This window comes from Orcinus orca, chromosome 18, assembly GCF_937001465.1.
Source record: "Orcinus orca chromosome 18, mOrcOrc1.1, whole genome shotgun sequence".
NCBI classification, from domain to species: domain Eukaryota; kingdom Metazoa; phylum Chordata; class Mammalia; order Artiodactyla; family Delphinidae; genus Orcinus; species Orcinus orca.
The window spans coordinates 27,999,264-28,017,080 of NC_064576.1; the positions used below are offsets into that span (position 1 = coordinate 27,999,264).

Consider the following 17,817-nt stretch of genomic DNA (forward strand, 5'->3'; position numbering starts at 1 on the left):
AGCCTCATCCACCAGAACACAGGCACACGTCCCCTGCACCAGGAATCCTACACAACCCACTGAACCAACCTTACCCACTGAGGGCAGACACCAAAAACAACGGGAACTATGAACCTGCAGCCTGTATAAAGGAGACCCCAAACACAGTAAGTTAAGCAAAATGAGAAGACAGAGAAATACACAACAGATGAAGGAGCAAGGTAAAAACCCAACAGACCAAACAAATGAAGAGGAAATAGGCAGTCTACCTGAAAAAGAATTCAGAGTAATGATAGTAAACATGATCCAAAATCTTGGAAATAGAGGGAGAAAATGCAAGAAACATTTAACAAGGACCTAGAAGAACTAAAGAGCAAGCAAACAATGAGGAACAACACAATAAATGAAATTAAAAATTCTCTGGAAGGAATCAATAGCAGAATAACTGGGGCAGAGGAACGGATAAGTGACCTGGAAGATAAAATAGTGGAAATAACTACAGCAGAGCAGAATAAAGAAAAAAGAATGAAAAGAATTGAGGACAGTCTGAGAGACCTCTGGGAGAACATTAAACACACTGGCATTTGAATTATAGGGGTCCCAGAAGAAGAAGAGAAAAAGAAAGGGACTGAGAAAATATTTGAAGAGATTATAGTTGAAAACTTCCATAATATGGGAAAGGAAGTAGTCAATAAGTCCAGGAAGAGCAGAGAGTCCCATACAGGAAAAATCCAAGGAGAAACACACCAAGGCACATATTAATCAAATTATCAAAAATTAAATACAAAGAACAAATACTAAAAGCAGCAAGGGAAAAACAACAAATATTATACAAGGGAATCCCCATAAGGTAAACGCTGATCTTTCAACAGAAAATCTGCAAGCCAGAAGGGATTGGGAGGACATATTTAAAGTGATGAAAGGGAAAAACCTAAAATCAAGATTACTCTACCCACCAAGGATCTCATTCAGATTAGACTGAGAAATTAAAACCTTTATAGACAAGCAAAAGCTAAGAGAATTCTGCACCACCAAACCAGCTTTACAACAAATACTAAAGGAACTTCTCTAGGCAGGAAACACAAGAGAAGGAAAACACCTAAAATAACAAACCCAAAACAATTAAGAAAATGGTAATAGGAACATACATATTGATAATTGCCTTAAAGGTAAATGGAATAAATGCTCCAACCAAAAGACATAGACTGGCTGAATGGATGCAAAAACAAGACCTGTATATATGCTGTTTACAAGACACCCACTTCAGATGTAGGGACACATATAGACTGAAAGTGAGGGGATAGAAAAAGATATTCCATGCAAATGGAAATCAAAAGAAAGCTGGAGTAGCAATTCTCTTATCAGACCAAAAAAACTTTGAAATATAAACTATACTATTACAAGAGACAAAGAAGGATACTACATAATGATCAAGGGATCAATCCAAGAAGAAAATATAACAATTGTAAATATTTATGCACCCAACATAGGAGCACCTCAATACATAAGGCAAAGACTAACAGCCATAAAAGGGGAAATTGCCAGTAATGCAATAATAGTAGGGGACTTTAACACCCCACTTTCACCAATGGACAGATCATCCAAAATGAAAATAAATAAGGAAACACAAGCTTTAAATGATACATTAAACAAGATGGACTTAATTGATATTTATAGCACATTGCATCCAAAAACAACAGAATACTCTTTATTCTCAAGTGCTCAGGGAACATTCTTCAGGATAGATCATATCTTGGGTCACAATCAAGCCTTGGTAAATTTAACAAAACTGAAATCGTATCAAGTATCCTTTCTGACCAAAACGCTATGAGATTAGAAATCAGTTACAGGGGGGAAAAAAGTAAAAAACACAAACACATGAAGGCTAAACAATACGTTACTAAATAACCAAGAGATCACTGAAGGAATCAAAGAGGAAATCAGAAAGTACCTAGAGACAAATGACAATGAAAACACGACAACCCAAAACCTATGGGATGCAGCAAAAGCAGTTCTATGAGGGAAGTTTATAGCAATACAATCCTACCTCAAAAAACAAGAAACATCTCAAATAAATAACCTAACCTTACACCTAAAGCAATTAGAGAGAGAAGAACAAAATAAATCCAAAGTTAGCAGAAGGAAAGAAATCATAAAGATCAGATTGGAAATAAATGAAAAAGAAATGAAGAAAATGATAGCAAAGATCAATAAAACTAAAAATCTGGTTCTTTGAGAAGATAAACAAAATTGATAAACCATCAGCCATATGCATCAAGAAAAAAAGGAAGAAGACTCAATCAACAGAATTAGAAATGAAAAAGAAAAAGTAACAACTGACACTGCAGAAATACAAAAGATCATGAGAGATTACTACAAGCAACTATATGCCAATAAAATGGACAACCTGGAAGAAATGGACACATTCTTAGAAGAGCACAACTTTCCGAGACTGAACCGGGAAGAAATAGAAAATATAAACAGACCAATCACAAGCACTGAAATTGAGACTGTAATTAAAAATCTTCCAACAAAAAAAAATGCCTCGGACCAGATGGCTTCACAGGCGAATTCTATCAAACATTTCGAGAAGAGCTAACACCTATCCTTCTCAAACTCTTCCAAAATATAGCAGAGGGAGGAACACTCCCAAACTCATTCTATGAGGACACTGTCACCCTGATACCAAGACCAGACAAAGATGTTACAAACAAAAAGAAAACTACAGACCAATATCACTGATGAGCATAGATGCAAAGATCCTCAACAAAAGACTAGCAAATAGAATCCAACAGCACATTAAAAGGATCATACACCATGATCAGGTGGGGTTTATTTAAGGAATGCAAGAATTCTTCAACATATGCAAATCAATCAATGTGATAATCCATATTAACAAATTGAAGGAGAAAAACCATATGATAATCTCAATAGATGCAGAAAAAGCTTTTGACAAAATTCAACACCCATTTATGATAAAAACCCTCCAGAAGGTAGGCATAGAGGGAACTTACCTCAACATAATAAAGGCCATATATGACAAACCCACACCCAACATCATTCTCAATGGTGAAAAACTGAAAGCATTTTTGGTAAGATCAGGAACAAGACAGGTTGCCCACTCTCACCACTATTATTCAACAATGTTTTGGAAGTTTTAGCCACAGGAATCAGAGAAGAAAAAGAAATAGAAGGAATACAAACAGGAAAAGAAGAAGTAAAACTGTCACTGTTTGTTGATGACATGGTACTATACATAGAGAATCCTAAAGATGCTACAAGAAAACTAGTAGAGCTAATCAATCAATGTGGTAAAGTAGCAGGATACAAAATTAATGCACAGAAATCTCTTTCATTCCTATACATTAATGATGAAAAATCTGAAAGAGAAATTAAGGAAACACTCTCATTCACCATTGCAACAAAAAGAGTAAAATACCTAGGAATAAACCTACCTAAGGAGACCAAAGACCTGTATGTAGAAAACTATAAGACTCTGATGAAAGAAATTAAAGATGATGCAAACAGATGGAGAGATATACTATGTTCTTGGATTGGAAGAATCAACATTGTGAAAATGACTATACTACCCAAAGCAATCTACAGATTCAATGCAATCCCTATCAAACTACCAATGGCATTTTTTACAGAACTAGAACTAAAAATTTCACAATGTGTATGGAAACATAAAAGACCCCAAATAGCCAAAGCAATCTTGAGAAAGAAAAACAGAGCTGGAGGAATCAGGCTCCCTGACTTCAGACTATACTACAAAGCTACAGTAATGAAGACAGTATAGTACTGGCACAAAAACAGAAATATAGATCAGTGGAACAGGATAGAAGGCCCTGAGGTAAACCCACGCACATATGGTCACCTTATCTTTGATAAAGGAGGCAAGAATACACAATGGAGAAAAGGCAGCCTCTTCAATAAGTGGTGCTGGGAAAACTGGACAGCTACATGAAAAGAATGAAATTAGAACACTCCCTAACACTGTACACAAAAATAAACTCAAAATGGATTAAAGACCTAAATGTAAGGCCAGACAATATAGAACTCTTAGAGGAAAACAGGAGGAACACTCTATGACATAAAACACAGCAAGATCCTTTTTGATCCACCTCCTTGAGAAATGGAAATTAAAACAAAAATAAACAAATGGGACTTAATTAAACTTAAAAGTTTTTGCACAGCAAAGGAAACCATAAACAAGATGAAAATACAACCCTCAGAATGGGAGAAAATATTTGCAAATGAAGCAACTGACAGAGGATTAATCTCCAAAATATACAAGGAGCTCATGCAGCTCAATATCAGAAAACAAACAACCGAATCCAAAAATGGGCAGAAGACCTGAATGAACATTTCTCCAAAGAAGATATACAGATTGCCAACAAACTCTTGAAAGGATGCTCAACATCACTAATCATTAGAGAAATGCAAATCAATACTACAATGAAGTGTCACCTCATTGTGATATCTCAGAATGGCCAACATCACAAAATCTACAAACAATAAATGCTGGAGAGGGTGTGGAGAAAAGGGAACCCTCTTGCACTGTTGGTGGGAATGAAATTGATACAGCCACTATGGAGAACAGTATGGAAGTTCTTTAAAAACCTAAAAATAAAAAAAATAAAAAATAAAAAAAACCCTAAAAATAGAACTACATGACCCAGCAATCTCTCTACTGGGCATACACCTTGAGAAAACCATAATTCAAAAAGAGTCATGTATCACAATGTTCATTGCAGCTCTATTTACAATAGCCAGGACATGGAAACAACCTAAGTGTCCATGAACTGATGAATGGATAAAGAAGATGTGGCACATATATACAATGGAATATTACTCAACCTTAAAAAGAAACAAAACTGATTTATTTGTAGTGAGGTGGATGGACCTAGAGACTGTCATACAGAGTGAAGTAAGTCAGAAAGAGAAAAACAAATACTGTATGCTAACACATATGTATGGAATCTAAAAAAAAAAAAAAAATGGTACTGAAGTACCTAGGGGCAGAACAGTAATAGAGACATAGACATAGAGAACGGACTTGAGGACACGGGGCGGGGGAAGGGTAAGCTGGGACAAAGTGAGAGAGTGGCATGGACAAACATACACTACCAAATGTAAAATAGATAGCTAGTTGGAAGTAGCCGCATAGCACAGGGAGATCAGCTCGGTGCTTTGTGACCTCCTAGAGGGGTGGGATAGGGAGGGTGGGAGGGAGGATGATGCAAGAGGGAGGAGATATGGGGATATATGTATACATATAGCTGATTCACTTTGTTATACAGCAGAAACTAACACACCATTGTAAAGTAATTATACTCCAATAATGATGTTAAAAAAAAAATGGTTCCAGAAAGGTGATCTTGCCTAAATGAGAGAAAAGAGAGAAGGCAGGAAATAGCACATTTGGGGAGGAAGTTGAAAATAGCCTAGGACATTCTAAATGGGGGTGCTGGGGAGACAGATAAATAAGGATCTGGGTCAGCAACATAAATACAGAACTCAGGGTTTGGAATAAGGTCACCACCATGGACAACTATGGTGACCGGGATGAGCACTACTCACCAGAAGAGAAAGCAGAGGATGAAGAGTGTCCATAAATGTTAGTACCACTCATTTCTAATTACCATGCTAATCTAGAGAGCCTGAGTCTTTCTTCTTTGAAATTATATGTGATAAACAGCATTTGAAACAAAAAGAGAAGAAAAATGCAAGTTCAAAAGCTCTTGAGCTCTCACCCCTTGTCAGCTTTCTGAAATGAAGTGGCCACTTTGACGATGTTTTCAAGATCCTGACCCCTTCAAACAAAACAAACTCAAGTCAATGAAGGAGCTAAAATGTCTGATCTGTGTTCAGTGAAGAAAGCAAAACTCCAAGTGTTATCAGGAGTTACTGAGTTTAACTGAATAACAAAATAGTCTGTCATGTCAGCTCACGGCATTCACACACACACACACACACCAGTCACTCCACCTGGGCATTGGCTCTGCCATCTACTGCTCACTGAAATAACTACAGTTTCTCCTAAAGACTGATATTGGTTGTACACAATTTATATACTTAAAAGGATATGGATAAATTGGGAGATTGGTATTGACATATACACACTACTATATATAAAATAGATAACTAATAAGAACCTGCTGTATAGCACAGAGAACTCTACTCAATACTCTGTAATGGCCTATATGGGAAAAGAATCTAAAAAAAAAGAGTGGATATTAAAAAAAAAAAAAGGATATGGAAAAAAAATTCAATTAACTGCAAAAGTAAACACAGAAACATGTTCCGAAGTTTTTCTACCAACCAAGGAGCATTAAGCAACATATTCAGATGATCAATTAGTCCCTTATATGAGGTGAAAGTATCTGTCTTCTTATGTTTCCAAAGGGAAAGAAAGTACATTTAAAACTGTAGCTGAGCTTGAATCCCCTCTGGTCTCCCTAGGTCATGAAAAGGAATAATTAGGGAAATCCTTATAGCTTTACCTGTAATTAAGACCTGTACTTCATAAATGATATCTTAGAAAGTTAATAGGGTTCCATGAAGATAGAATTTTGTAGTCAAGTAAATTTGGGAAACAACCGACTTTTAGAGATTTGGAATATGTATAAGCACACTGAAGGTTCTGGGAAGTTCATGATAGAGAGCTCTATTCCATTGTGTTTCCTAAACATGTAAGCCATTAAATGCTTCTTTCACAAAACATTCATTGACATCTTGTGGCACATGGGACATAGTTTGGGAAAGATAGAGATAGAGCTGTACCTTAAGGTACTAAGTACAGGGTACTCTCCCCAAAGGTAAGATACCTGTGTGATGCATGCCTGAGAGTCAAGGGAGATAATAAAGAAAATAAAAAGTATGTAAGTTTGGCACTTTGGAAAATGTGTTTCAGTCAAAAAAAATTGTCTAAAAAAATTGGCTTATTATAATGGTTAAGATGGTAAATTATGTTAGGTTTTTAACCATAATAAAAAAATTGGTTTATCATATTGATAGATCTATAAAATAACATTGTTCAAAAACAGTGTTTTTCAAATAAATAAATAAATATCCAAAACAAATACTAAATTGGATGGGATGTTCAAGACAACAGGCGTAAACCAGCACTGTCAGGGGGAAACCTTGCTCAAAAGCATCAGTGCAATTTGTAAGCCTTTTTCTGATGGTGCAGGTGAAGCTGAATATGATCTTGTCATACAGCCAGTTCTAGGCAAAGCTTTTGCAGATGTTCAATCAAATAACTATATTTCCACCTATTCACTTACACGTCAATAACAGCTGTTTTCCTGTCTTAAGGGGTTTAATCTTATTCTGTTATCATGTTCAGACAATTTTGGTTGCTCATAATGTAATGCTTAGAATAGAAATAAAAGGAATAAAATTCTGTAGGTACATATAAAAACATTTATTACCCACTATTGAAGTCAGCTGGAAAACTGATTTGTCTATTTTATTATTAATTTTAGGTATGTTTGTGTTCCAACAAAGCATACTTTATCATATCTACAATTACACAGATATAGATATATAGATATAGATCACTATACCTTATATTTCTTTCAGCAGATCTGCTGGTTTCTGTATATGCACTTGGTTTAGGTGGACATATCTGCCTATATTTTTCAAGTTAAAGATAATGTCTGTTAGGTAAGAAAACACTTCTCTGTTAGATTTAAATTTATGAGAAAACATTTACATTCAAAGAGATGAAAGTGTGTTTGAACAATACCACTACTGGAGATAAAAATCTTCTAAATATGTTCATGTTCATTTTATTTTAGTTTCCAGTCATCAATAAAGAATTTTTACACTTATCTCTATTAGATAATGATACAATATTTAAAAATAATAAGAATCAGGGCTTCCCTGGTGGCTCAGTGGTTAAGAGTCCGCCTGCCAATGCAGGGGACACGGGTTCCAGCCCTGGTCCGGGAAGATCCCACATGCCGCGGAGCAGCTGAGCCCGTGCGCCACAGCTACTGAAGCCCGCGCCCTGGAGCCCGTGAGCCACAACTGCTGAGCCCGCATGCCACAACTGTTGAGGCCCACGTGCCTAGAGCCCGTGCTCTGCAACGGGAGAGGCCACCTCAGTGAGAAGCCTGTGCACTGCAAAGAAGACCCAACGCAGCCAAAAATAAATAAATAAAATAAAAAATAATAATAAGAATCATTTTTTGTTAGGTATCAGAGAGATTTTTTTCTCAAAGACTTATCCCATTTGAATACTATCAAGAAATGTTTTCTCAGATAAGATGGTAAAGACTTTCATATTTCCAGTACACCCACCACATTGAGAAAGACCACACTGAGTTGTTAGAATTAAATTTTACAGTACTAGGTTCTGTTACAATTTGTGATATAAGACTTTTCTCTGCTGTTTTTCTAAGTATCTGATTGGCCTACTTATACATTCTTGCTTGTTCTCAAGAAATTATATTCAACTATTTTTTTGTACTCCTGAGGACATGTGTTAATTACATAGGAAACACTTCCCTTTCATATTCTTTCATTAAAGTCATCTTGCTGTGATTAAAGTAATCAGGGTTTTAACATGCAAGTTGTCCTCATTTTATATTTAAGATCATTTGTGGAAGAAATAAATTAGAGTAGTAAAAATGGATTAGACCAGTTCCCATGGAATCTAGCTTCTTTTGAATCTGTACAAGGTCACTGCTCTAGAGTCCCGAGTTTTAGTTTAGAATTTAGGTGGTACTAACACCAACTTTTTTTAGCCCCCTAAAAAATCTTATTCAAATTAAGATTTAATTGTTCAGTACTATCAGAGTAAAAGGAAAAATAATGTAAGATAGAAAGCCTGAGAAGTTATTTTTAAGAGTATAATTATAACCATTGCACAAATTAAAAATTATAAATCTGGCCTATATTTTAATTAATTCAATGAAGAAGTATTCTCTTAACATTAAAAAAAAGTATCCTCTCCTCCCAAGGACAAAATTTCAAAGGTACTGTGAAATTTCACTGAATAGAAATTCAGACTTGGGTTTTTAACTCTTAGGTTGAATGTCTAAAGCTACACAGCCCTGCCACCCAATCAGCATTTTCTGGCTGAAGTTACCCCCTTAATAAAGAATAGTTCTCAAATTGTCTTACATGTTGTCAAAAGAATCACCATCAAAAAGTAAAAATACGAAAGAATCAAAGGCAGGCCATTAAGCAAATCTAATGTATTCAGTCTTCATTGAGATACCATTTTTTAAATCTCTCAATAATAATGGAAATGTGCCATGTAGGTCTTGAAAAACAGTTCGATACGATATGATTAAACTGTTTAACAGGAACACATGGGAAGATGTTCAGATCTCTGAATTTGTTTTTAAGTATTAATTATAGAGCACTGGAGATTCAAAGTAGAAAAGCAAGTCTGTCTTTTTTTCTTGGTTCGGAGACAAGTTAATTAGAACATATTTTCAAATTTTGTGATAGTTTTGAAATAAATTACAAATGTCTCAATTAAAATAAGACTAAAGAACTACCCACTTCCTGGACATGACTACTGTTTAGTTTCTATATTGAAAGTACTTCCATAAGACAACTAATGGCCATAAGTATCCAACGACAAACATAAATACACGTTTGCGTGGGCAAATAGAATTAGAAAATCTTTCCAAGTGCTTCTTCAGTGAATATGCACACAAAACATACACATGCTTTGCACAAAACAAGTCACAATTCATTTGCTTTCATTTCCCTTGAACTTCATTTTGCAAGAAATTCTGGAGTGCTAGGTCTTACCTGTTATCCCGCCTCAGCTGGTTAGGAGATGAAACAGGAGAACTGGGCTTTGGAGGTATTGGAGGGTGAACAGTTGGTTCCCTTTAGAACAGAAACAGCAGTTCATTTCACCATGGAAACACGTAAATTTTAGCATCTATTCACCAAATGCATTTATTGTCTATATGGAAATAGCTCATGCATCTTACAACCCTTGTACATGAGCTACCTGAAAGGCCAGGATCTTTGGAGCTCTAAACTTTAAATAAGTCAAATTACAGGTATTTTAAAAGTTCATTTAATCAGATTTTTGGAAACCCTGTCCTCCCCAACTATAGTTTGAAACATAATGTGTTCTTTAAACAGCTTAATATTTTACTAGACTGTCTCACTCAAGTTGTGACATTTTGGGTCAGCAGTGCACAGCATAGTAAATGGTTCTTGGGCATTAACATATAAGCTTCTTTAGGAATTATGCCAACTATCGAGCTGCTACGGAAACAGCAAGAAAGGTTTTTAATTGCACAGACCTCAAGGTGAAGTTGATTTGAAGCTCTTAACTAAATCTGACTTAAATATTGTCAGCACAGGCCAGTTTGATGCTGGCAAATCTTACATACACTGTCAGCCTAAACTTTCCAACAAAGTGCCAAGGCAGCCTCTGAGCTGGCATGATTTGATCACCCAGGAACTAGAGCAGGCAATTATGGGCATATATGGGATGCAGTCAGAACTTTATCTAGGGCATGTCACCCCCCCACCCTGAAACTCCCACCTCAGTGGTTCCCCATTATCCTCAAGATAAATTCCATGAAAGTATCCCTGTGATCTAGACTATCTGTACCCCTCTGGCTTCTGCAGCACCTTAGGGAGCAGGTAGGCTCTGGGGTCAGGCTGCCTGAATTGCCAGCTGTGTGACAATGGGCTAAACTGATTCCATTTCTTCATTTGTAATAACTCTTCCAATAGGATTGTTGGGGTGTTGTCAGGACTGAATGAAATCATGATTTTATCTAACACATTTATTGGTAGCGTTCTATGCACATGGCACTCTACAAAGTGGATAATTCCCCTGTTCTCAAAAGGCTTTCAATACACAAATAAATATATGACAGATGAAGAAGAGTAGTAAGAAGAAAATAAAACAGAGTAAGAGAATATAGAGTGATGGTGTGGGAACACCTGTCTGTGAAGTGAAATTTGAGCCAAGACCTGAAGGAAGTGATAAAATGAGCCATGAGGATATCGGAGGAGCATATAAATATGGGCATCATCAGGTTCGAGATGGCATCTAACCCTTGAAACTGGATGAGATCACCAAGGAAGTCAGTGCAGGTAGAGATGAAAAGAGGGCCAAGCACAGACCCCTGATCCTTGCAATGTCCAGACATCAAGAATATGAGAAGGAAACAGTAAAAGAGTCTGAAAAGAAGTAGCCAAGGAGAAAAGAAGAGAAATATGAGGGTGTGGTTCCGGGAAGTCAAGTGAGACAAGTGTTTCAAGAAGCATTTGATCTGTCAAGTTGCATTTGGCCATGCCAAATGCTACGGACCGAGCAAATAAAACAAGAATGGGGAGTTACCATGGTGTTGGCAATACGGTGGTCATTGTTAACCCTGATAAGAGCAGTTTTGATGGAGCAGTGGTGAAAAAACCTTCTAGGAGTGGATTTAAGGCAAAATGGGAGGGAGAGGCATTGATGTAGGTACTTCTTTTGAGGCATTTTGCAGTGAAGAGGGAAGAGAAAAATGGGAAGCTACCTGAAGGTTGATAGGTCAAGGAAGGTTACTAGAGTATGTAGATATGTTGATGGGAATGATACAGTTAAGACAGTAAATTTGATGGTGCAGGAGAGTAAGCAGAAAATTGCTAGACTTGGGAAACCAGGAGACCTAGGGCACAAGGAGGGGGAGGTTGGTCTTGGATGGAAGCACAGAGAGCTCACTCATTTGATCCTCACTTCAATCCCAGAGACAAGTATTCTGCTTCTTTCTATTTTACAGATGAAAAGACTGAGGCACAGAAAGTGAAAATAAATAACCCATGATGATACAGCTGTTAAGGGGCAGAGTGAGAAATCCAAACTAGGAAGTCTGGCTCCATAAGCCCTCCCCCAGTGGTGCTGCCTTTCAAGGACTCTTTGGGCAACACCAATGGCTTAGTTGAGGTTAAGGCTCATGGAATTAAAATAATTAAAATAAAAATAATTTTCTTTTGCCATGTTCAGCTGCTTTAGGAGCAGGAACGGACTAAACAGAGAGTTGGATTTAACGAAGTTTCTAATTCAGCCAAGAAAGTGGAACAAAGAATGATGACAAGGGAAGGGGTATGCAAGGAAGTGATTACAGCGAGGGACCGTGGGATCTGAGACGGACATGGAGGGAACTGAGGATATGAGGGGAGAGGAGCTGTTGAAAGATGGTAGAATCAATGGATTGGTGGTTGTGGTGGGGCTGGAGAACTGGAATCAGGACTAGCGGGACTGAGCTGGATAGAGTAGATAAAGCGTGAGTAGATAGAAAATGGAAGCCAGAAAGGGAAAGCTTTGAAATTGAAGTTTTGTAGTGTGTGTGGTTACTTACAAGGGCAAGATCTACGGGGGGGCTGGGGTAGGACAATGGACAAGATCATTGGAGAGAAAATCAAGGAAGTGAAAGGCCAGGATGGGGAAGGATCCACTATATGGATTTGGGAATCAGCAGGCATTATGACAGGAGGGGTGTTTGTGGGAGACGATGAATCCAGTGCCAAAGTCTCCACGGAGTGAGGGTGAGTGGCTCAGAGACCTTCGGATGACTCCAGTGAGGAAGAGAAGCTCATGATGGCGTGGCTTCAAAGAGGATGAGGAGTTTTAGGGAGGAGGGAGTTAAACTTGATAGGAACTAGCAATATGGAGCAAACAGGATCCCGCCTCTTCCTCCAGACCTGTGATACATGGGATTAGAAGAAAAGCAGCCCTCACTGAGAGACGAGCCTGAAGAGGAGCGAGTTTTGATGATACTGAATGATGCATCCAGGAAGGTTCAGTGAACAGGTTTGAGGGTTGGGATGCTGTTAGGTTAGGTCATGTTCAGCGATGCACAGAGCTCTGTGGGGATGGTCCAGGTGACAAGAAATGATCTGATCGGAGTTCCCATGGGGATCCATGGCCACAGGGATGGGGGACATGAAGGAATTAGTCCTGAAGCTTTCTGGCAGTGTGGTAGTGAGTTCCTGGGTGATGGGCAGTGGAGAAGCAGACACAGAGCCTGGTGGATCTTCTGGTTCTTGTGTTGATGGTGGCTTTGAAGCCAGCAGGAGGGCATGCAAAGCATTAGAGAACCTCCTGGCTCAGTTTAAGTGCTGTGGCTGTTGTGCTCGTCCCATACAAACCCAGCGCTGTAGCTGGGCCAAACCACTTGCACTTCCTACACCCATTTCACCACAACAACACATTCTTTCTTCTCTCAGGCATACCTCCTTCTCCCTTTCACCTGGATACTCGCCTTACCCTTCAGACTCTATCTTGGGGATTACTGCCTGTAGTGGTACCCAACGCTGTGGTGAATACATTTCTACGTCTTCCCATAGCACACCTTCTTCACAACTCATACCATGCTGTTCTGAATTACACAGAATTTTTTGTTTCCACCCTGCCTGGACTGAAAGCCCTAAAAGGATAGTTGTATCCCAAGTACTAGGATTATATATGATGTTGGTGCCCAAGAAAGATGTGTTGAAAGGTGGAGGGATTGGCTGAAATTCTATTTGGTAAGGAGGAAAATGGGTACTGAAGAGTGGCCTAAAACTTTAAAAATCTGTTCAAGTTTAGCTGTCCCACAGAAGTCCATTGTTGATTCCACTACCTAATACCTAGTAGGTGCTGGGTGCTAAGATGAGTTATTGAGTAACATGATATGCCTGGAAAAAAATAATTTACAGGATAATAGTTGCCCCATTCTAACCTAATGCTAGATTTTACAATTAGATATTATTTTATTTATATTGATTACCATCATCTTCCCTTCTCAAAACATATCCCTGCATCGGGAATAAATTAATGTCACTCAAGTGATAATGTGCGTTTCATGTATCTGTGTCGATTAGCTGATTATATGCTTCTCTTCCAGGGATAGAGGAAAGGGTAAGAAGGTGGTCAGTCCCATCTATTAATGACAAGGCACTGGATATCTGAAAACAGGCAGGAGAGCAGTAACAAGAAGGAAGGGAGGATTACAAAAAAGGAGACAAGGGATGGTGCCCAACTTTGCTTATGCCAGAATCACATTGATAAAAAGCTAAATTTCCTCCATGCAAAGTGGCTAAGCCCTCAAAGAGGTGGATAAATATTGACTGTGTCTGAGAGTCAAAGATGAGTAGAGAAGATCTGGGTGCACAGGAAAGAGATGGCTTGGGGAAAGAAAAGCTAGGCGTGCAGTTGTGAAGGCGAGGAAAAGCAGAGGAGCGTATTTATTTCTGAGGGTGATGCATTTACACGCCTGTTGGCCTGGGCCAGGGCAAGTCCACACTGAGGGCAATCCACCTCAAAGGAGCTTTCATTTGCATCTCTGCAGTGACAGCCACAGATGACAGAACCCCGGCCCTGGGGACAATGAGAGGAGCCATTCATGCCGTGCCAGGAGCTCGAGGCCATGCCAAGCAGGGGCATTAGAATGTGAGAGCGAGGCAGGAAGCTGTGGCCCGGAATGTTTTGAAGAGACAAAACCGAGAGACATTCATGTGGAATGATCCTGTTTGAACACCACTTTGAGACACACTGTTTAAGCTTGGATGAGTCGACCCTGGTTCTCCCCTCTGTCTTTCCCTCAACCCCATAAGACATTTGCAGGGTCAATGACACCACACTAGTGGCTATAATTGTAAAGAATAATTTTCAGGAATCAAAAGGGAGCTTTCCCCAGCAACATGTGAAAACTTGCAGATTGTAGCCCAAAGGCCAGAGCTAATAGAAATAACACTGTCAACTTGTTTATATTTCCTCATTTTAATACGCTGCTGCAAAGATCACTTTTGGCATTATGGCTTTTTTGGAAAACATGCTTGGCTCTGTTACTTCTGTTCCAGATTGACTTTGAGAAGAACATTTCTATTACTCAGCACAGGTCAAGGTTGAAAGAATAATTGACTCTAAGAGTTGATGGTGAGTTTTCTTTTCACTTTCCATCATGCTTAGCTTTTGTGTCCCATAAATAGAATTTTTATTCCAACAATGGCAAAGGAGAGGGAAATTATATTTTTTGAGTAACATGCCAACTTGGCCAAGTTCTCACATACTTTATTTTATTCAATGCACACATCTATCCTGTGGAGTGTATATGTTTTTTTTTTTTTTTTCCACTGAGTCTTAAAACAAGGTGAGTAATTTGCCCTGGATCACACTGCTAGTGACTCAGCCAAGGTTTTAATCTAGCCTTTCTCATGTCAAATCCCATGCTTTTTCCTCTATCATACTGTATCAAACCAATACTCTTCCAGGTATGACCAGTGAAAATCTAAGAACAATAGGTTGTCCTGCATTATTTCCTTGCCCTAGACAGCATCAGTTCAAAAAGCACTTATTCCACAACTGCCCTAGTTATAATGTTAGGACACAGAACAACGTATGAGGCAAAGTTGGGCATTCAAAGACTAGAAAAGGTGTGGTGTGGTCCATGGTCTCAAAGAGCTTACAGATGCAAGGCATTCTAAAGATTCAAAAGAATCTTTAGATTCTTTGCTCAAAAGAATGATTGCTGTAACAATGTCTTACTTTCAGTGGCCAAGGACCATTTCAATGAGCCACGCCACAACAATGGAGCATTCAGTGGACTAAAATTCCAGACACCTAGGTTTTAGACTAATTTTGCCACTAACTTTGATTTGATCCTCTCTGAAGAATCTGCTTCTTCATTTACAAAAGAATGAGACTGGTCCAGATCTGTGGCTGGTAAACCACTGCATGACCATGGGAAGGCAGAGTGATTGCAAGGAATCCTCAGTTCCACAGAGCCCTGAGGACTTGCTGTGGATTAAGTACCTTGAACATTCATATACTGCACTTTCTAAATGTGTGTAGATTCAGTTGTGGTTAATAAAATGTAAATTAGTATAATTTAGGTTGGATCTATAAGAGCTCAAATAAACTTTAGCTGCCAATAGACACAGAGGGACAGAAATTTTCAAGTATTGCAGAATTCATAGCAGCACATTCTGAATTAGCTTTCTCCTCATTCTATTCAAACAAGACTTTTCAAAAATAATAAACCTTGACTCAGGTTAATGTTCTAATTACTTTGAATGTCTATAATGTGTATTCTAGGAATTCAGATAAGATTTTTAAATCACTATACTTTGACATTTTACTGAGAGTATTAGACTCCTAATTTTTACATGACAGATTCTAGTTAATACAAGGAGGTTTTTGTTTAGATAGGTTTTGTTGAGATAGAAATAAATATATAGTATGATTTAATTTAACATAGTATGATTTAATTTAGGGTGACAGCAAACTTTGTAGAAGGTTTGGTACCAATAGAGTTAAAAATGTTGCAGCATAATTAGAAAAGCTCCATTTTACCGTTTATAGCTACAGACAGAAAAATATAATTGTAGTGCAAGGTTGCCATAGCAACCCACTTCTCAATCAGGATTTTTTTCCTCCTTCAAATCTACCAATCAGCTAAGTGGAAGTGAAAACCACTGAAAGAGAAGAGGTTGAAACAAATATGGATGGGAAATTATGAAAGCATTTAACAATATGATAATTTCCTATGTGTGTTTCCACTATTTTAATTTTATCACATATTATATAGTTTCTTTTCTGTCTTTGGAAATGACTACAGAAAAAAACACATTGGTTTTTTGGTGGTGGTGATGGCTTCACTGTTGCTCCTGAATCATTAGAATGGGTAACATCATAAACATTCATATTGTCTGTTAAACAACTACCTAAACTGGGTTTCAGTGAGTTTCTTAAATGAGCTTCGTATGCCATTTAAGCACTGCATCTCTAAGTCACCTAAATACAGAATCAGAAGCACTTGAATTTACCATGAACTGAATACCGATATGGAAAGGTGGGTTCTGAAATCAGAAGCAACTTCAATATCACCTTCCTAGAAATGCTGTGCCTATGTTTTATTGTGATTTGACTGAGCATCTCTCATGAATGGCACCTATCATCCACACCATGGGCTCAAGCCCTGGCAAATGTTATCACTCTTTTGAAAGACTCAAAGATGAGAAAAAGTTTAAGAACTTGAAAAATTAAGACACACACTAGTGCTTGCTGACAAACTGCTTTGTGTCAGGCTTTCTGATAAATCTTAAAATGAAAAAAGTGGGAAAGGAAAAACTTTCACTGGCTCTGACCTTCTAAATTTCTGTACTGATGACATGTATATTTTCTTTTATACAAATTTCAGAATCTTTAGTACACAGAGCTCAAATTACATAGAAGCAAAGCATTAACTCTTAAAATAGAAGCAATCTTCTGAAAAGGTACCTAAGCTTATCACAAATTACAAATATCTACCCATAATGTCTTACACAAAAAGGCATTTTTCTACATGGCATTGAATTTGTAATTACTGGATTTACTGCTATCACTAAACATAACTGATCATGGATGAGTGCAGAGAATGCCTCTTAGACAGGAATCCCATAGTTCTACACACACGAGTAGACGCAAGCATGTGTGAGCTCGCATGTGCACACACGCTCAGAGCCCGTGCTCTCTGGCGTTAGAACCTTTGCCGCTCCTCTCCTTTCTGCTCGGAGTGGCTCCATCCCCACCTCGCCTCTGCACCTGGCTTACTCTTATTTCATTCTTTAAGGTTTACCTCAGGCATGTCCTCTTTTGACCCCACTGTACCCCAAACACATCCTCTATTGCCTCCCTCTCCATGCTCCATATTCTGTGGCTATGTCAACCTCAGTGTTTATCACCCCCCAGGACCCGCTCTCAGTCAGGGCCTGCCTTCATGGGTGGCACTCCTCTCTCAAAATGACTCCCTGACAGACTCTGAGTTTCTTGAAATAGGGACTGGATCTTACTAATTTTTGTATTCCTGGCCTCTAGCAAAGTCCTTTGCTAGCACATAG

The 17,817-nt window shown here is 38.3% G+C and overlaps 1 protein-coding gene across 18 annotated transcripts in view; it reads right to left on the reverse strand.

Annotated features, from left to right (window-relative positions):
• The window catches only part of SCEL (sciellin), a 140,942-nt gene that overhangs the window by 70,371 nt on the left and 52,754 nt on the right, over nucleotides 1–17,817 (reverse strand). For 15 of the 18 annotated variants that reach the window (XR_007472993.1, XM_049700982.1, XM_049700991.1 and 12 more), the window contains 3 exons: nucleotides 9,757–9,837; nucleotides 7,551–7,616; nucleotides 5,736–5,795 (listed from right to left, as the gene is read on the reverse strand). Coding sequence is in view for 17 of the 18 variants with exons in the window: in XM_049700982.1 (XP_049556939.1) it covers nucleotides 5,736–5,795; nucleotides 7,551–7,616; nucleotides 9,757–9,837 (207 nt within the window). In the remaining variant the exon portion in view is untranslated. The remainder of the gene's footprint in view (nucleotides 1–5,735; nucleotides 5,796–7,550; nucleotides 7,617–9,756; nucleotides 9,838–17,817) is intronic. The other 3 variants (XM_049700988.1, XM_049700992.1, XM_049700976.1) reach the window with 1 other exon arrangement.